The sequence below is a fragment of the Lynx rufus genome, unplaced genomic scaffold (assembly GCF_022079265.1).
Source record: "Lynx rufus isolate CCGP_SWC_20201006 ecotype Redwood Valley unplaced genomic scaffold, mLynRuf1.p SCAF_2, whole genome shotgun sequence".
In the NCBI taxonomy this organism is placed as follows: domain Eukaryota; kingdom Metazoa; phylum Chordata; class Mammalia; order Carnivora; family Felidae; genus Lynx; species Lynx rufus.
In genome coordinates this window covers 73,664,650-73,684,669 of record NW_025814834.1, presented here as the reverse complement: position 1 = coordinate 73,684,669, position 20,020 = coordinate 73,664,650, and the positions used below count along the sequence as shown (strand labels likewise).

General features: G+C 38.9%; 1 protein-coding gene across 1 annotated transcript in view; it reads left to right on the top strand.

Moving 5' to 3' along the window:
- The window catches only part of PKP4 (plakophilin 4), a 240,103-nt gene that overhangs the window by 124,115 nt on the left and 95,968 nt on the right, over nt 1–20,020 (top strand). Inside the window, exon 3 of the mRNA XM_047085087.1 lies at nt 11,327–11,439. Within this exon, the coding sequence (XP_046941043.1) occupies nt 11,327–11,439 (113 nt within the window). The remainder of the gene's footprint in view (nt 1–11,326; nt 11,440–20,020) is intronic.

The following is a 20,020-nucleotide window of genomic DNA, read 5'->3' as shown; positions in this document are numbered from 1 at the left end:
CCTCCAGTTCCATCTACGTAGTTGCAAATGTCAAGATTTCATTCTTTTTGATTGCCGAGTAATACTCCAGTGTGTGTGTGTGTGTGTGTGTGTGTGTGTATGTGTGTGTGTGTGTGTGTGTGCGCGCGCGCGCACACACACATACCACATCTTCTTTATCCATTCATCCATCAGTGGACATTTGGGCTCTTTCCATACTTTGGCTATTGTTGATAGTGCTGCTATAAACATGGGGGTGCGTGTGTCCCTTCGAAACAGCACACCTGTATCTCGTGGATAAATGCCTAGTAGTGCAGTTGCTGGGTTGTAGGGTAGTTCTATTTTTAGTTTTTTGAGGAACCTCCATACTGTTTTCCAGAGTGGCTTCACCAGCTTACATTCCCACCAACAATGCAAAAGAGATCCTCTTTCTCCGTATCCTCGCCAACATCTGTTGTTGCCTGAGTTGTTAATGTTAGCCATTCTGACCGGTGTGAGTTGGTATCTCGTTGTGGTTTTGATTTATATTTCCCTGATGATGAGTGATGTTGAGCATTTTTTCATATGTTGGTTGGCCATCTGGATGTCTTCTTTGGAGAAGTTTGACATTTAATTCTACCAGAGAACTACCTTATTAGAGAAACGACAGCAGCAGTTATTGACAACTGCAACTGATACTGGCTCAGGTGTCCATTTTCTGTGTTGTAGTCCTTCCTCCATATTTCCTTTACTACTAGGACTTCTTCATGTATATGTATTTTTAAGCATTAGTAAAACCTCAACTAAAAGAAGACAACTAGAATTATTTCTATTTACACACACACACACACACACACACATTCATTCTGCCTTTTTTTAGGGGAGAAAGTAAATGAAAATAAAACAAGGCATTGCTAGTTCAATGACTTAAAAGGTCAGTAGACTGGTGGGCAGGATTTTAAAAATGGCATGTTGCCACTGGGAAACTCCTCATTTTCTCTGAGGCAGAGCATGAAGCCTGAGAGATCAGAGAATTCAGCAGGTGGAAACAGGTGTAAGTAGGGGCTCCTGGATGGCCCAGTGGGTTAAGTGGCCAACTTCGGCTCAGGTCATGATCTCACTGTTGGTGAGTTCCAACCCCACACCTGGCTCTGTGCTGACAGCGAGGAGACTGCTTGGGAATTCTCTCTCTGCCCTTCCCCCACTTTCTCTCTTTCTTTCTTTCCAAAAACCAGGTATAAGTAATTGTGAGGGAGGAGGTAAGCGGTGGCATGGAGTAAGTCATATTAATGGCTATAAACCACCGTGTCACTGAAATTATGCACACATTGTTTTAAAAAATAAAACCTTATTTTACCCATGTCACCATGAATAATAGGAAATTCCTGATAGAACTAATTTGTTAACAGAGCAATCAACAAAATTGTGGGAAACGAGATTCTAGTCCTAGGTCTGCCTCCACATCTCCCTTTGACTTTTTAAATAAAAGTAGAACATTAATTTACACCATTGATTACCTGCATTGCAAGGATATGATCATTATTACATCTGAAATGTTTTAAGACCCTAAAAAAGGATCAGCCATAATATATTATGCCTTTCTCTGGTACAAATACTCAGGAATCAGTTTAAAAATTTATGCAATCAATTATAACATACGAATAAAATATGCTACATAAAATTCACCCTGAATGAATTAGCAGGGTTTTATTGTTTTGCTTTTGCAGGGAGCTAGAAGGATGCTGAGATTAATGAAATAGAGTCCAGCTTAGTATTGAGTACATGTAGTGGGCCAAGCTCTTTGCCCAAGGGCTAAATAAAGGACTGTAGGTGTTCATGGAAAGGTAATATTTCAGGTGGATGGAACAACATGAGAAAAAGCTTTGAGTGGTGTGCATAGAAAACCATAAATAGTTCAGTTTAGGTGCCTGAAGGAGAGTGACAGGAAACCAAGAAAAGGTATTTGGGGAGGCACACACACTACCTTGGGTCTTAAAAAACAGCTGAGCGGACTTCATAAGTTCTATTGTGGATGGGGTAGGAAGGGCATGGTGCACAATGATTACCACTACGCAGAGTCAGGCTGATGTGATTTCAAATCCTGGCTTTGAATTACCTTAGGCAAGTCATCCCTGTATGGAGTGAGGGTAACCCTGACTTCCTTGCTGGTTGATTGGGGGAGTTAACCAAGTAGTGCATTTACAGCACTTAGCAGAGAGCCTGCAGCCCAGAGAGCCGCCAGTATAGGATAGAAATTATTGATTAGAATTGTGCCTTTGACAGACATGGCTGGAAGAAACGTGAAAGCAGAGGCAAGGTCCCTGACCACCCCGGTGGGGAAAGACTGAGGGAGGGGTACTGCAGTAGTCCAAAGTTAATGTGAGCCTGAATTAGGGGAAATGACAGGAATGGTGAGGAAGGGAATGGATTCAGTCCATGTTAGAGAGCTAGGGCAACCGATTTCGGAAAGCATTTACCGTGAGAGGTGTGGGGAGTAAGAGAAAGGAGGGAAATGGTGAAAACACTTGCAGTTTGAGCCTGGGTGAGAAGGAAAGGGTGACTTCATTAGCATGCTAGTCCTTGAACTTCTGCATGCACAAGAATCTCCTGGAGGACTTGTTCAAGCACAGGTGGCTGGACTCCACCCCTTCTGATTCAAAGAAGTTTCCAGGTAGAGTTGACGTTAATGCTGCTGATTCAGGGCAAACACTTTGAAAACATTGGCAGTGGAGAAATAGTAAACACAGGAGAAAGGGGGAGGTGTAGCAGGGTGGAGGATGTGTCTGCTGGTACAGCCACTTAGTCAAACATTGGATCTGATGAGAGATAATTTGTATATCACAGGTGTAGATGGACCTGTGTTCTGGTCAGATTGCCAGGTGAGAGACTGAAGAAGAACCACTGGCAAGGAGTTACCATTAAGGGGACAGTTTTTTAGAAGCAATCAGTGGTACTATAAAAATGCTTGGACTTTTACCTGTTTACCTTGATGTTGTCATCTGCATCTGGTTCTAGGCAAAACGCTTTCCTCGTATGTTGTATTGAATACCTTTCTCCCTTTATTTTTACTTCTAATAAAGGAGCTTTGGTGACAGAGTTACAGATAAGAGCCTGAGCTTTAGAATAAAAATTTAGAGCATCTGGTAAACTTCCCCTGCTTTCTCTCTGCTTCATTAAAACTGAAAGCTAAGAGATCAAAGCTAGAAGCTGGTATAATCCTGTGTGGTTTGATAGGAAGATAAAACAATAAGATCTTAACATTGCTCATCCTTCTTGGAATGTTAGCTAGTATAACAAAAAATCAGGCTGGTAATTGTATCTTGTATTTTCCTTTTATCTCAAACAATATCTAAATGCAAGAAGCTGTGGCTATATAGTGTAGGGCGGCTAGCCCTGCAGAGGTGCCCTAATCATTTATACCCTTCTTATCTTCAGAGTCGGAGGTGATCAACAGTTTCCATTTGAAAGTTAACCCTTTGTGGTGCCCTGCCTTTTGTAAATATTCTTTCTGGACAAAAGTAATTAAAATGTTGTTTTCCTTTATATGTTTCTAATGTAGAATACAGGTTAAATACCCCTTTCTTAAACCACCCCTAAATACAATAAATGAGCTTTATTTTTCAGTATTGCCTAAGTTGTGTTTTGCAAGACAGTATTGTTTCTTGAGATGTTAATAGTTGTTCCTTGAAAAAGTGTGCTTAGTCTCAGTAAATCAAAGTTGCTAGGTTATACAAAGGTAAGCTGATTTCCTATCAGTAGACGTCTTAGATCTTTTAAAATCTAAGTGTTGCCGTGAATCCCCAAGAATTGGAATCTTCTGGGCAGCATTTCCCAAATCTAGTTGACCTGGAACCTCTTCCTTTCAGGGCATATTTTGTGGCACACTGATGTTCTCAGAACACAGTTTGAGAAAGTGTTAAGTGTTTAAATCTTTTTAATTTTGAATTTCCTTTTGACAAAGGGAACTAGCCAGTACAGAAGAGATGGCCATGATATGCCTGGCACTTCTACAATTAATTATGGATGGTTTAGGGATTGCCAAGTAGACCTAATAATGATTTGTAAGGTTGGGTTTTTTTTTTAATGTTTATTGATTTATCTTGAGAGAGAGAGAGAGAGCACACGCATGTGCACATGCACGAATCCAGGAGGGGCAGAGAGAGAAAGAGAATCCCAAGCAGCCTCCACCCTGTCAGTGCAGAGCCTAACTTGGGGCTCCATATCACGAACCGTGACATCATGACCTGAGCAGAAACCAAGAGTTGACGCTCAATTGACTGAGCCACCCAGGCGCCCCTGTCAGTTATTTAACCATGATAGGAAGTCAGGACATTTAATCTCCTTTACATTACTGACTGGTTATTTTGAGGCTGAGAAGTTCAAGAACCATTTGACAATATGGCTGCTTTGGTTTAGTACCAGCCTAGATTAAAGAATGGCATTTAGGATGTTTTTGAGGATTTATTTGCTTTTAAGTAATCACTTTTAAAATGGATCCCTAGGCCTGGCTGAAGACCCCCAAAGATATGATCATGACCATAATTTGTTCATATTTTGAACATGAGGGAAAAAAGTGCTATAGTATGTATATCCTGAGAGCAGGACATATCCAGCACAAATTTCTGTACTTTAAAATTTTAACATATTATTATTTGGTGATAATTGGTCTCTTAGTGATATAAAACTCTTTCAGCATGCTAAGACAGAAATGTACATTTTGGGGGAAGGTTTTTAAGCAAAATGATTGAAATAAAAATGCTTTCTTGCTTAACCACTGATTGCATCACATAATAACCATGTATCAGTTTTTTTTTTTTTTTTTCCTTCAGCATAACCAGTACTCAGTACTTTCCTGCTGAGATTTATAGGCATGGAAAGACATGTTGACTCCTGGTGTGTTCCACGTGCTCTGCTGATGTGAAATGATTTTTAGTACACAGATGAACATCTTTAAAAATTACTATGTACTTGAGTTTATATTAGAATTGTAAAAAGCATTAGAAACCAGGATTTTAATTATTTTAATGTCTGAGATACTGTGTTTTAAAAAACAAGTCAACTTAAAGAAAAATATTTACCAAAAAGGTAGTATAGGTCAAAGGGAAGGAGACAAAGATTAAGGAGTCCTGAGACCAAGTAGGTGCTTTCTAATGAGAAAGATTTGAACATTAAACTGAGAGGAAACTCTTCAGAGTCAGGAAAAAGAAGCAAATCCCAGAGGAGGCCAGAGGGCGTGGAGAGGCTAGGGATAGTCAGGAAGGGGCCACTCCCTCCACTCAGCCTGGAAGAGATTGAAGATTAGTTGAGTGTGGGGACAGGAATTTGAGGGCATCATGGCTAATGGCCTGCTGTGATGCCCACTGCTCTTTCTTGTCATTATCACGGCAGTAATAACTACTGTAGGTACCCCTGAAGCAGTAAATCAGATAGAATAACTAGAAGTAAATATAGATAGTAGCGATGGAAGTGGGCAACTCTAGTTGGATTGCGTGAGCCTGAAAGCACAATGAGCTTTTGTACGTATTTGGAGGAATCATGGTTTTTATCAATTAAGGGGGGAAAAAATGTACTAATATCAGGAATGTAAGAGGGAATGTAATTACTGATCCTACCAGCATGAGGACCACGAGGAATATTATAAACAACTTTACACTAGTAAGTAGAGGTAGTGAGGAGCCAAGACTTTTGGGTACTTCAGGTATGGACTGTGAAGAATGTATAGTGTTTGCCAGAGAGAGAGGTCAGCAAAAGCACTATTTTCAGGAAAGAACTACATTTCACATACAGTCTGTAGAGTCTTCTTAGTAACCCAGAGACGGAGAATATTCTGAGTAAATAATGAAGAGTTTATAAGGAGAGAATTTGCAAACTGGAGTAAGGCTTCCATAGGGCACAGTTAGAAAGGGTCAGGAGATCTGTCACCACGGGCCATCAGTGAGGATTTTAAAAAGGCCACAGGAAAATAAAGTATGCCCTGTTTTCAGTGCCAACACCAGAGTCCTTGAAGCTAAGGTGGAGCTCTTCCTGCTTATTAAAGGAGATGATAGTAGAAGGCTTCCTGGGGCTTCTGGAAACCAGAGGAAGTAGACAATAGCCTCGTGACTACATGTGCAGGATCTGTAGTGTTTCCGTTTGAAAGGAACACCGAATCACCAATTTAGGACCGAGGTGCCTGGGAGTTTAGGTAAAGAAAGGTAAACCTAAATAAGAAGAGAGAAAGATTTCACGCTCACTGAGCAGCAGGAACAGGTGAGTGTGATAAAGAACCAAGTAGAAGTTTCAGCAATGGAAAATATTGTCATTAAAATAGATGAGATAAACCCTTAACAGGGCACATAGAGAAATAGCGAATTGAAAGTAATACTAAGAAATTTCCCCTGAATATAACTGAGAGAAATTAAGAGAAAATGTGAAAAATCTGTTAAGACTCTTCATTCCTGACATACCCTAACCAGTCTTTTCCCTGAAGGAAACTAAATAAGCTGAGTAAAATATTTACATTGTTTTTTGTAAACGCAGGACTAAGCTGGAAGGGAAGTAAAGAATCCACAGAAACCAAAACTAAAATGAAAGTGGGAATCTTAAGCTAAGTAAGTAGTAAGTAAAACTGGCTTTCACCTTGAAGGTACTTGCCAAACCTAGATGATCTTCAGCATGCCACTTGACAGCTACAAGCTACTTGTCAACTGAGGGATCCTTAAGGTGGGGAGTCAAATGGGAAGTCCCTTGCCCAAAGCCAAAACTTGACCAAACTACCTTAGTAGGCGGGTAATAAGACACCTGTCCCACACAAGAGGACGAGCGTGGATATTGGAAGTAGGGAAAATTCTCCCCCCTGAGAATTCATGATACCTATGGTTTTCCAAATCTGAATGGCCAATAAACATATGAAAAGATGTTGGTTATCGGGGAAATACAAATTAAAACACATGCAAAGTAGCTGCCCATATTTATCAGATTATCAAAAAAGGAGGGGGGATTTAAGCCCCCAAATGCAAACTGATGCCCGGGAGAGAGAATGTGTAGAAACTCATACACTGCTGACTGGAATATAAATTGGTCACGTGACTATTAAACACCAAATTCAGGTGAATGGTTTCTTCTGAAGAGGGAGGAAAGGAGGGAGAGAAATAGGATCCATGAGAAAGAAACCAGGATTTCAATGTATCTGTAATATTTTATTTATCAAAAAACCTGAAGGAAATGTAGTAAAACATTAAGATTTGCTACAGCTGGGTCGGGTTCTCCAGATTTCACTGTGTTATTGTTTATACTTTTTCTGTACAAAGTGTCTCACAGAATTTAAAAATTAAGAGTGAGAGAAAATTTCTATCTTTATATAAAAGGAGGCCAAAAAACAATACTGTCTCAGATCGGGTTCTCACGGAGATGGAGTTTGGGGCACGGAGTATCTATTACAGATCAAAACTTGGGGGCAGAGGGGAAGTTCAAATACTCAGCAGGCTGGCCCAGCCCCTGGGGAGCCCTGAAGCAAATCTGGGCTCCACCTTTATACTCCCACCTCAATCAGTGGTTGGCTGCAACCACCCAGAAGGGCATGCCCTTGGGCAAGGACCGTTCTCTGCCACTGAGGCACCCCTGAAGTGGCTGACAGCCGGGCAACAAGTCCTTCCTCAGGCTTCCTGCCCAGCTCTGTCCACCATATAAAGCATGAAAATGAAGTTTTTCTTCTATTCCTTTGGCTCACTCTCAGAGAATATTTATTGGTGTATTTACCTGAGAGAGAGGAGGTAAACATAAAGAAAAGGTTTCAAACACATGTAGACTCCATTTTATAGCATATTAGAAGCCTTGACTTTCTGGGTTTGTTTATGGTCTTGTTTGCCAGAATTTAAGAGGAAACTGTCATATGCTAAATCATTGGCAAATGCTTTTAACATTGCTTTCCTTGTCTTCTCAAAGGAGAACAAATATAGGGTCCCCTTATAATTCAGATGCCCAGTTTTGGATACTGATTTAAGTGTTACCCTCCACAATGTCAGTTTAGAGGATAAAATACAAAATTTTTAATTTGTAGGTGGTATCTCTGTGTAATCATATTAATGAGTGTTATTTTAGAAATGATCAAGTGTATTTTTATATGACTGTAATAATAACTTCCTCATCAGGCAGTCTAAGAAACTGGTAGAGACAGAACTGTCAAATATTTATATCCTGCTCACCCATCTTGGTGGCAGTCCCTTATGGGTGTTCGATTTATATTCTGTAGGGGTAATATGAGTACTTTTGCAACAAGGCATATATTTTTGCTTGTAAATATTCACAGGTATTAGGTAACCTCTACAAATTTCATGTTTTATAGCTTCCTGATAATCTGTTTTCAGGGCTTTAATGACATCCTCCTAATGAGAAGCATGAGCAAATACTGGGCAGAATGGTTTTGATAAAGGCAGTTGGTGATGTTCAATATTATAGGTCCATGGCCACTAGGGATATAATGTGGACATTACTCAGTCTGTATGAAGGTTGAAGGAATTACCCAACTTTTAAATGAAAAATGTAGCTACTTCATGGGTACATAGGTTTAGCTAGCAACTCGACTACTGTAAATGGTTTCTGTAGGTGCTTCAGTCAAGATTTCTAGTTCAAAAAAACAGACTAACATGGCTGATTATGCAGAAAAAGGCATTTAAATTAAGCGTGTATTTGTGAATTCCCATATTTGTTGCAAGGCCTGGAGAACAAGCCTTGAGATTTAACTTCCAGAAACAGTGTCTCGATCTGTACCACAAATTGGTTAAAAAAACAAAAACAAAAACAAAAAAAACCACTGACACTGCCACCTGGCATAAACATAGCAGTTTTGGGGGAGGTCATTTCTGTATTGGGAGCTTGACCTTGACACCTGTCGCAGAGGTTGCAGCAAGAAAGTGAAAGAGAGAGAAAATAAGCTTTGTTGTTTTCTGATGTCAAAGTCTTAGTTTCAGGGGCGCTTGGGTGGCTCGGTTGAGTGTCCACTCTTGATTTTGGCTCAGATCATGATCTCATGGTTCGTGAGATCGAGCCCTGCATCAAGCTCCATGCTGACAGCATAGAGCCTGCTTGGGATTCTTCTCCTCTCCCTCTCCCTCTCCCTCTCCCTCTCCCTCTCCCTCTCCCTCTCCCTCTCTCTCTCTGTCAAAAATAAATAAAATTTTTTAAAAAATAAGTAAAAGTCTTAGTTTCAGCATCTGAGTCACAGTGTAACATCTTCTTGGCAGAGCCAAAGTCACCCTCTCTGCTTCTGAGGGAAGGAATGATGGGACAGTAACTTCCAACTTTCTGCCTTGAAGTGGGAAATATCCCAACCATTTCCTTGAAAGAATGCTCAAAAGGTCATAGGCAACCTCAAACATGATAAAAATCCACTGAATTGGAATTTTCTTGTATGGATAAAGATTTTTTTAATGTTGTAATGTGAAACATACTTCAATTCTACCCTGGTAACTTTTGGCCATCCCAAAATGAAGAAAACACTACAGCCCTCCATCCCTAGTAGCCACTGAACTCAGAACACAAAGTGAATGTGATGGCTCTGGGAATATTTTTTGGATTCACAGATGGTCCTTTGTGGCCCAGCTTGATACAAGCAACCAATCTTCTGGGATAAGAGGTATAATAAACAACTGAGTAAAATAGTTGAAAGGATGCAAGTGTGTCACAAGAAATGTGCTGTTATTTAAGGGCAAAGAAAAACCAAGTGTGAGATAAGTATAATACTATTTGTCCTTAAAATGAGTTATCTTAGCTTGATACTGAATGTTGTTATTATCTATCAGGTCTTTTGTTGCTAAGCTGACAGAGGCCTAGGAAATGTTGAGCAGAGATAGGTATCTTCCCACTTTCATCATGTTCTATAGCATTATTGAGCCAACTATTATTATTCATTCAGGCCCTGCCTTATTACCCACACCAACTAGGCTCATTAGAAAAGTATTCTCCATATCACAAAGCAGTAGAGAGTTCAGGGACTGTATTTTTAAAAATTGCTGTAAGAGTAGTTTGTAGAATTTACAAAGCCAGGGCTGTCAAGTAATAGCATGATTGCCTGAATCCACAAGGCGCTAACACATTTTCAGTTAAATTGTTTTAAATTTTTGCATGGCAAACAGATATGTACATATTTTCATAAATATTTAAGGTGGCTTTATTTCTGATTAGTTTCTAGGCTTAGGCTTCATATACCTGGTATTTTGAACTAGCAGTCATTGCCCAATTAAACTATTTTGAGTTCAGCATTTGCTTTGAGTAGACTTATAAGGAGATAATATGGCACAGGGGAGCTTGAGGTGTTATTGGAGATGTTATTTGTGGCTTAAAGCCTTTGGAGTATACTTGATTTGATCTATAGATGTTTTATAACATGGCATGCTTCCTGTTTATTAAAATCTTGTCAAGGTAACAGTGAGATAAGCACAAATGAAATTAAAGCATCTTCTATGATAGAACTTCCTTGCCTTCATAATGCAGCATAGAATGAATAATATAATATCTGTAGACAGTCTTTCCAAACTTCTAAATACAGTTTTAAATTCCGTATTATGGTTCAGGCTTCATTATTTTCTGCCCTTCACACAGTGACACATGAATTCATTTGTAACAATAGAGAATTTTTCTTGGCTTATATTGCAGATAAATATAGCAAGATTTTTTTCTGTGGGATTGGAATGATTTTTTTCCCTAACAATTAAAAGGCTCTGTATCAAACATGAAAAAGTGATTCTCATATGGGAATTTACATTTTTTCAATATAGAATGAAGGATATAAAAATTGCTCTTGAGGCTGAAGAGCTTACGTTGGTAGGTGGGCACCTGATGTAGATACATCAAGTAAGCACTCTGCAGACCTTACATTTAATATAGTACTGTAACAGAAATACTGTTTGCAAACCTCAATTAGAAGAACACACAAACCAGGGGTGTCTGGGTGGCTATGGTCAGTAAGTGTCCGACTCTGGATATCCGCTCAGGTCATGATCTCACGGTTGGTGATTTCAAGTTCTGAGTTGGGCTCTGTGCTAACAGCACTGAGCCTGCTTGGGGTTGTGTCTCTCTGCCCCTCCCCCATTGCTGTCTCTCAAAATAAACCTTTAAAACTGTTAACAACAACAAAAAGAACAAAAAAGCAGATAAATATCCACGTTTCCCATTCCTAACAAAGGCTAACATTCTAGTGCCTTTAAATTTGAAACAGGTACAGATCAGTATGTTATCTAGGCCCACAATTCCCATCCAAAACTCTTAATTTCACAAAGCCACACTGTATACAGTGCTCTGTTATGGATATGTTCCTATGTTTCCTGTGACACACATTAATTCACATATCTGTCTTGGCACCTTATATACCTTTTATTTCCTTGAATCACAGGAGCTTCAGTTTCAACGACTCACCCGAGAACTGGAAGTGGAAAGGCAGATCGTTGCCAGTCAGCTAGAAAGATGTAGGCTTGGAGCAGAATCCCCGAGTATCGCCAGCACCAGGTACAGGGCTGATGGCTCTATCTTTTTACATGCCTTCAAGTTACATGCCTTATTAAGTTGTCCTGGATGCAGCAAATGATTCTGTTAGTGTTGTCACTGTTAACTTGCCTTTCTGAATTTGACACCAAAAATGTCAATTTATTCTAATTTGAGAAGCCTCTTGCAATATTGATTATCCTTCAGTCCTGTGCTTGAAGTGTTTTATGTGGCATTGGTAAGTTTCTGTAGCAAAAGCTAGTATGCTGCCTTTAGAAATTTGAGTTCTCATATGTAGATACAGTTAATGCATGTTTGCACAGTTAATTACTAATTACTTGGTAAAGCTAATTGGCTTTGAAAGCCTGGCATTGATTTTTTCAAATAAGTAATATTTCTAAAGGATAACATTTAAGTAGCTTTTAAAAATGTCTCCAGTTGACCTTGAGGTTTTCTACAACTCTGTAAAATTGCTATAAAAAATAATTACCATATGAAATAATTTAGTGTATTCACATAATAAATTCAAAACCAGTATATTGCTGGAAAAAAAGCATGTTTAATCAGAATTACTGTTTTCTGTTTAAATAGCCTCTTAAGCTATGTAAAAACATCATTACTATAAAAAATTGTTGCTATAAGAATGAAGTGGTGAAATCACTACTTATCCTATTTGTGGATTTCCTTCTTGTTAATTGCATATTCTAGTACAGCCTACCATAAAATAACTTCTGTTACTTACATTTTTAAGCTTGGTTTGTTTACTCTTGCATAGGAATGTACCCACAGTAACTTGTCTCTTAAGTTATTTCTAACATCATCATTGTTCTACTTTTCAGTATCTTCTATTACTCATGGCCAAGAAATCCTTCTTGGTGAAAGAGTACTGCCTGTTGTTTCTCCTTTCAGGCTAATTGTTGCTATGGATTTAAAAAATATTAGGCTGATAAATTGTGTGCTTGTGAATTTTTTCATCTCTGACCCTTAACGTTTGTGTATATTGGTATGTTTAGTAAGACATAAAGCATACAAATAAGGTTAATAAAAATTTTAAAATACAAATATAAAATTACATGTTCATATTTTAGTTATCCAGACAGTTATTTTTATAGGAAGGGAAATTATAAGCAAGGTATAAAAATGTAAATCAAATATTTCTAACTCTGGCTTTGTGGTACTCAATGAAATAATTTTTCAAAGAAGCTAAAATTGTGAAAAATTAATTTTGACTCTATTCAGTATTTTTAAAAAGCCATCTGTATCTTTAGCACCAAAAAGAGCAATTCACAACCTCAGTAATACAGTATTGTATGTTTCCAAAATGTACAGGCCAACAGATTTTAAAATATATAATTTGATACTAACAAAATTTAATTCAACATTTAATGAATTCATTTAGGGCTTTTATTCTGGCAATGTAGCAAATTAAACTAACATAGAATTTCCCTTGATAAACCCCTAGAAATACTTGATACATCAATAAGCAAGTCAATACCTAGAGGAAATGGCAAAATAGAAAGGAAAATCCCCAGGTCCTAGAAATAAACTGAAAGCCAGAGCCAGAAGCAGTTGAGCTGTCTGTACAGGAGACCTAGGGACAGTCAAACCCCACCCCACTTCCATGTAAAAGCACTAGAGTCTTGGATTTAATACCCATGCAGGGACCCAAGAACGAGGCCTGGTATAATTTGAAGGTGGTACATGTGACCTTAAGATAGCTGCATTAAGCAGCCTATGACCATTTCCCAGCGCAGACTCCAAGCTTGTACCGCATGTGGGTTTGGAGTCCAAGTGTAATTCTTCGCATTGTTCAGGAATCCCCAGCCGAGAAATTGACATCACTAAAGATGAGCTCACAGCCAGATATTATAAAACTTGAGTCAAAAAAAACCTCAACAGTGAGTGAGAATCAACTGGCAGAAGAGTCCGATTTACAACTTCAAGAATATGCTATCATTGGAGAGAGTTTGATAGTGTGCATAGGACAACAGGTATGAAGATGTGCATTAGAGCATTGTTTGCAAAAGTGAAATAGGAGAAAGAACATAATTATCCATCAGGATGGAAATGGAAAATAAACTGTGGATGAGTAAATGCCAGAACAGTTAAAATAATTGGTTTACATGTATCAACATGGACATCTTTGTAAAACAGACTCCTGAGTGAAAACCACAAATTGCAAAAGAATAGATGTAAGAGTATATCATTATGAACATTTAAAAAAATATATGCAGCAGTACTATGAAATATTTAAACAGTATTTGATATTGTTTATGGATGTATGCATGTGTAGAAGTATAAAAAGTATTTTGGAATGACACCAATTTAAGATAGTGGTATTTCTCAGAAAGAAGGGAGGAAGAAGCTATCAGAAATTAGGCTTTAGCCAAATCTGTAACATGTTATTTAAAATTGCCATCTATAGGGGTGCCTGGGTGGCTCAGTCAGTTAAGCATCTGCCTTCGGCTCAGGTCATGATCTTGTAGTTCATGAGTTCAAACCCTGCATCAGGCCCTGTGCTGACAGCTCAGAGCCCGGAGCCTGCTTCAACTTCTCTGTCTCCCTCTCTCTCTGCCCCTCCCCTGCTCTCACTATGTCTCTCTCTCCTTCAAAAATAAATGAACATTAAAAAAATAAAATAAATTGCCATCTACAGCAAAATGACATAATACTAACATACGTTAAATAAGGGGGTGGATATGTTTATGGCTATTAGATCATTTTCTGCACTTCAATTTTTAAAGTATTAAATAATTTTAAGATTATATAGTTGAATTAGCTTATTCCTAATTAGTTAGCTAATCTGTTAGTAAAAATACATTTTATAATATTTACTCTCTGTGATTTTGGTGCTTTGTTTCTGAATCTCAGTGCCTAGTGTGGTGTGTGGCATGTCACTGGGTTCGGTCGGTGACTTTGGGGTAAGTGAATGGATCCTGCAGAAAGGGAAGCTGGTTTGACCAGAGGAAGGGGGAAAACATGCACAGAGGTATATAGGATTCCACACTGTGGTTATACTAGAGTGCCAAGAGGTTCCTGTGTCTAGGATGTGTCCTAAAAAGACCTGATGGCTTATGAAGTTGGGAGGGTAAAGCTGGCATTTGATCGTGGTGAACAAGGAAAGAGGGTGATGAGAATCTTAACCTTCATTAGGTCTATAAAGGAGACCTGTGGAAAGTTGTTTTTGGAGGTAAGTGTCCTGGCAATGTAGGGCCTACATAGTTCAGAATGAAGAGAGACCAGACAACAGGACAGGAATCTGTTATGGAATTTTAGGGTTATGAGTAAGCCTGGTTTTGGCACTCAGTGAGATTGCTAAGAATCATAAGTGATCCATTTTGATTGCCCTACTCCAATCTCACGCTGGATTTTCATGTATTCCTGATGCCTCCCGTGTAATGCTAACCCTTCCCTACAACCTTTCCCAACTTTCTCCGGGAAAGTCACCTCTCTTCATCTGAACTCTTAACTGTGCCTTTGTTAGCTTTCCTGTGAGGTGGTAAGGCCCACCCTGTCCCCACAACCCTGGCACGGTACCTGGTGCTCAGCGGGCAGGCACTCAGACAAATGCTCATTGAATGAATAATGAAACTTAATGAAGCCCAATGTGTTTTAAGCTCATCAAGTTAAGGATGCTTTATCATGAGGTCATCTAGTTGGCATCTTTGGGTTTCTCTCTGCCCTTTTTCAGTGTGCTTTTCAGTGGACCTTGAGAAGCCTGTTGACATAATTACTTTGCTCTGTGACCACCAGGTTTACACACTAGCAAGGAACCCATTAGAAAACAATGTTAGTGAGGAGAGCATAGGTTTTGGTCACTTGAGAGATCCCCCTGTGTCTTCTAGTCCCCACCAGCTGTTCATCTCAGCAAGATTCTAAAGAAACACAGAAATTAGCTCTCAGACCCAAACCCTCTTTCCTGTCAGCCATTTCTGATTTGCTTAAAGGAAATTAAAAGTGGGACCACTGCTTATGGTCACAAAGTAGATTCAGGACATTCTTACATGAATCAAGTCAAGTAAGCAACATGGGGGATTTGACAACCATCTGTCTTTTATATCATTTTATTTAGATCCTGTGTCAGAGTTGGTAAGGTGACCATAAGATTTTCTTATGTTTCCTGGTCCAAAGATGACATCTTAATAACTCAGAGGGAAACGAAAAGCATATTTTTATTTACTTTTTCTGTTTGAAGCATTTGCCATTATTGGCCTCACCCTGTGAATAAGATGGAGGCAGTGGCATGAGGTCGTATTTAATAAATGGTTGTTCTGTTGTGCCAAATAGTACACTATGGAGTCCTCTCCCAGAGGAATGGCCCTCCAAACGAGCAGTTTGGTTTCCTTACACTTGCAGTACCAAAGATAACTTTTTAACCCATGCCGTGAGATATTCTCATTTCATAGGTGGAGAAACTGAGCCTGTGCTTGTTTTTATTTAGGAAGTGTCCTAAAAAAGTGAACAATTGCCACTGGCAGTTTACTTGTAATATGCCTTTTTGAGAACTTAAAAACAAAATTCATTAAAAATCATTTTAAAATCTTAATGATTAAAGTAATTGCTTAGTTTTTCTATTAAGGCCCCTTTGGAAATCTAGTTCTAAACAAGGTTAATAAAAACCCCATTTCTGATAGGATTTCTCAGTTGCTTTATTTACTACAAAAAAGCCCTAATAACCCAAGCAGTAGCAACATAGAATGATTCTTCATCTGAAATTGATGATGCTTATATCCTAAGATGATATGTGAAACCAAAAATAATCATTGTGACTTTGAAAAGCCTACAGTGACTTATGAGATTAGTTAATAGAGAAGTTACGGCCTCACTGCTTTGTGCCCAAGTACACTACAGTTACTTGTGCGTTTACCATTACCTGTGTATTTAGTATTTCACCTCACTGAGGGCAGGCTGTGGAAATACTTCATAAGGAAGTTAGAACTTTTTTTCATATATACTGAGTATAGTATAGTTCTTTATATATTTAATATTCACTTCATTTAAAGTGGGCTATGGAATCAGATAATAAAGAAGGTCTCACTTTTTTTCATTTGTTTTGAGTACACCGTAGTCATCTATGTATTTAATATTTTCCCTCATTCCAAAAGCATTTGAAACATCTTTTAAAAATACAAAAACCAGGGGCGACTGGGTGGCTCAGTCGGTTGAGTGGCCGTCTTCAGCTCAGGTCGTGATCTTGCGATCCGTGAGTTCGAGCCCCGCATTGGGCTCTGTGCTGACAGCTCAGAGCCTGGAGACTGTTTCAGATTCTGTGTCTCCCTCTCTCTGACCCTCCCCTGTTCATGCTCTGTCTCTCCCTGTCTCAAAAATAAATAAAACGGGGCGCCTGGGTGGCGCAGTCGGTTAAGCGTCCGACTTCAGCCAGGTCACGATCTCGCGATCCGTGAGTTCGAGCCCCGCGTCGGGCTCTGGGTTGATGGCTCAGAGCCTGGAGCCTGTTTCCGATTCTGTGTCTCCCTCTCTCTCTGCCCCTCCCCCGTTCATGCTCTGTCTCTCTCTGTCCCAAAAATAAATAAACGTTGGAAAAAAAAAAATTTAAAAAAATAAATAAATAAATAAATAAATAAATAAATAAAACGTTAAGAAAAAAAAATTTTTTTTAAAAATACGAAAACCAAAGATGGAGAGAGGAAATTAGAGCAAATGCAAGATAATGATTAGAAAAACAAGATGAAATCAAGGTTAAAATAGTATAAGAAATGTATGTTGCTAACATTCCACGCATTCGCTAAAAGTAGGGAACCACTCTGGCTCTGAGTGACCTAGTACCCATCCTAAAGAGAGAAACACTAATGAATTGTATGATTCAAGTGTCTCTAGTATAAAAATAAACCAGGTTGCTCAGGAAAATCTGCCATTCCTGAGGCCGGGACTTGAGTGGTTTCTCCTGTGAGTCAACATTGAGGGGCCACTATATGATGTGGCAAATAGCGTCCTCGGCAGTCTCTCTCTGAATTACAAAATCAGACTGCTAGGTCTCTTTCTTCCATTGTTAAATGGGAGTATAAATGGATAGAATAGCACTTTACCTGGAAGTAATTCTCTAGGAGGCCAATTCTGACACTAGTTAGACTCAAAGCTGAATTTAGCATGTATAGATGGAAGGGTTAATTTCAGGTCCTCCAAGCAGGCAGCATGCCACGAAGACTTTCTGTCTGCCACGCCTTTTACAGTCATGGGTGACAATGGATGCTGAAATGTGAGATATCCTATGTTAAAGGTCACTGTGCAGGTACATGGTGTGAGTGCCTTAAAAAGGGGCATGGCCCTCATGGGATGCTGAAGTGTGTACGGCTTATTGTAGGAGAATCTCAGCACAGGTACCTCAGGGAAAATTGCCCTTTAAACCTCTTGCCTCCCATGGACTAAGCAACAACCTTCAAATCCAAATTTTGACGAGCATGGAATTTTATTATTTTTCCCCTTGCATCCCCATCATCAATGGGGTTTCATTCTAACTCTAGTCTAGCTTAGATTTCACTGAATAGAGTGACAGTAGAAGGTCCCAGTGGCCCTCAGTGAGAGGCCCAGCTCCTCACCCTTAGATTTCCCCTATCCACCTATACTCCCAACGTGTAGAAAGGAGCAGGGGTGGCCAAAGCATTATTCTCACTCTGCTTTTGGGTTTGGGTTTGGGTTTTGGTTTGGTTTTTACTGACTGTGGAGCTAAATATGCTCATTTTAACAATTTGTAAAATTCAGGAAATTATAAAGAGAAAAATCCATAATTCTGCCATTCAGATAACCATTTTATTTTCTTTTTTAAAGTTTATTTATTTATTTTGAGAGAGACAGAGACCGTGCAAATGGGGGAGAAGCAGAGAGAGAGGGAGAGAGAGAATCCCTCTGCTCAGGCAGTGCAGAGCCCTACTCGGGGCTCAAACTCACAAAACCGCGAGATCATGACCTGAGCTGAAACCAAGAGTCTGAGACAACCAACTGAGCCAACCAGGCGCCCCACCACTTTGTTTTTAAGTTACGTTTATTGAAGTATAATTTACTTACAGTAAAATTCACCGTTTGTAACATGCAACTTTATGATTTTTTAGCATTTTGGCTTGTAGTTTTGTAACCATCACCATATAGAACATCTCCACTAACGCCAAAAAGAAACAACCATTTTTAAATGTTTGCTACATTGCATTCTTTTGAAAAAAATTTTTTTTATCTTTTTAATTTAAGGTTGAGGTAATTCCACTAACTTTTGGTTTTGTCTTGTTTCTAAAGTCGCACTTTGACATGCCAGGCCTCATTTTTAATGGCCCTCTCTGCCTGATAGCTTGAGGCTGAACCAGTGACCTAGGGATGCTAAGTCAGCAGTGGTTAGAGATCATTACAGCCTAACAGAGACAAGGGGCACGGTGTGGGTGGAAGACTTTGTCAGGGCAAATACTACAAGGCAGATTCAGCTTTCAAGTGTACAGACACATTTCATGTTTCACATTTCATGCAAGCAGAGGAATTACACAAGTGGTTCAATTTGTTGTGTAACAAAACTGTGCAAGGAGAAGAAAATGTAATTGGAATTGAAAAGTCAATAAATGAAAATATGATCATCTTTGACTTCAACAGGCTATGTCTGAGATTCTGTTGTACAGAATTTCAAAACTATACCTGAGTGCAGACTTGGGATCTTCCCATTCATTCCCCAAAACAAAGTTACTTCTAGACAAGTTGTAGATAGTGAAAGAAAAAGGTTGTTTCTTTAGGACACATAAATTGGTTCCATGTATTTTATCTTGTCCATTTATCAAGACGAAACACTAACTTTTCCTTTGCATTGAAGTCAAAAAGAGATTCTTAAAAAATGGACTTTTAATTGTAAGAAACATTAATAGCAACTTTTGGAATCAAAGTACAGTTTTTCAGTTTTCATTTTGATTTTTATACATTGTCTTAAACTTTGATGACCCTATTTGGAAGCGTTTGGTCCTTTCACATTATCCTTTAACTGGCTACTGCTGGTGTCAGGAAGTTATTCTAGACTTGGAAAAATCCTGTCCATACCAACTGAATGGGGGTGGGGGGGAATGGGTAGCGATACTGAAATTAAATAACTTCACACTCTTCCCAAGATTATCTCTCCCTTTCAGTTAGTTTAAAGCCCTGCTAAAATAGAATTCTTTATGGTTTCAAAAAGGTCATACAGTCTTGACAAATAGTCTTCTTATCGCCACTTAAGAAAAGAACTGTGTTATTTTTTAATGAAAAGATTTGATTCCCCACAGCCATTCAGATTTTTTTTCCCACACTTTATAGGGTCATCTGTTAGTGCCCATCAGGCTTCCATTGATACTATTAAAAATTCTAAAAATGTTTTAGGCTGACAGTAGCAAAAAGGGCCTTTTCATGGTTCATGTCTTTTCTTTAGCGAATATTTTCAAGTCATTGTGAGCTAAACCTCCTCAAATGATACATTCTTTAAAAAATGAAGGGTCTTTGAAAAGATTGAATGTTTGTGCCTTGACAGTTTATTACATGTTAAATGCACCTCTTCAAGAAGATGCCTGATAAAGTTCTGTCCCTTTGACCTTCAGAGCTCTCACCAGTCAAAACCTGAGTTTTTTAAACAATAGTTTTATTGAGA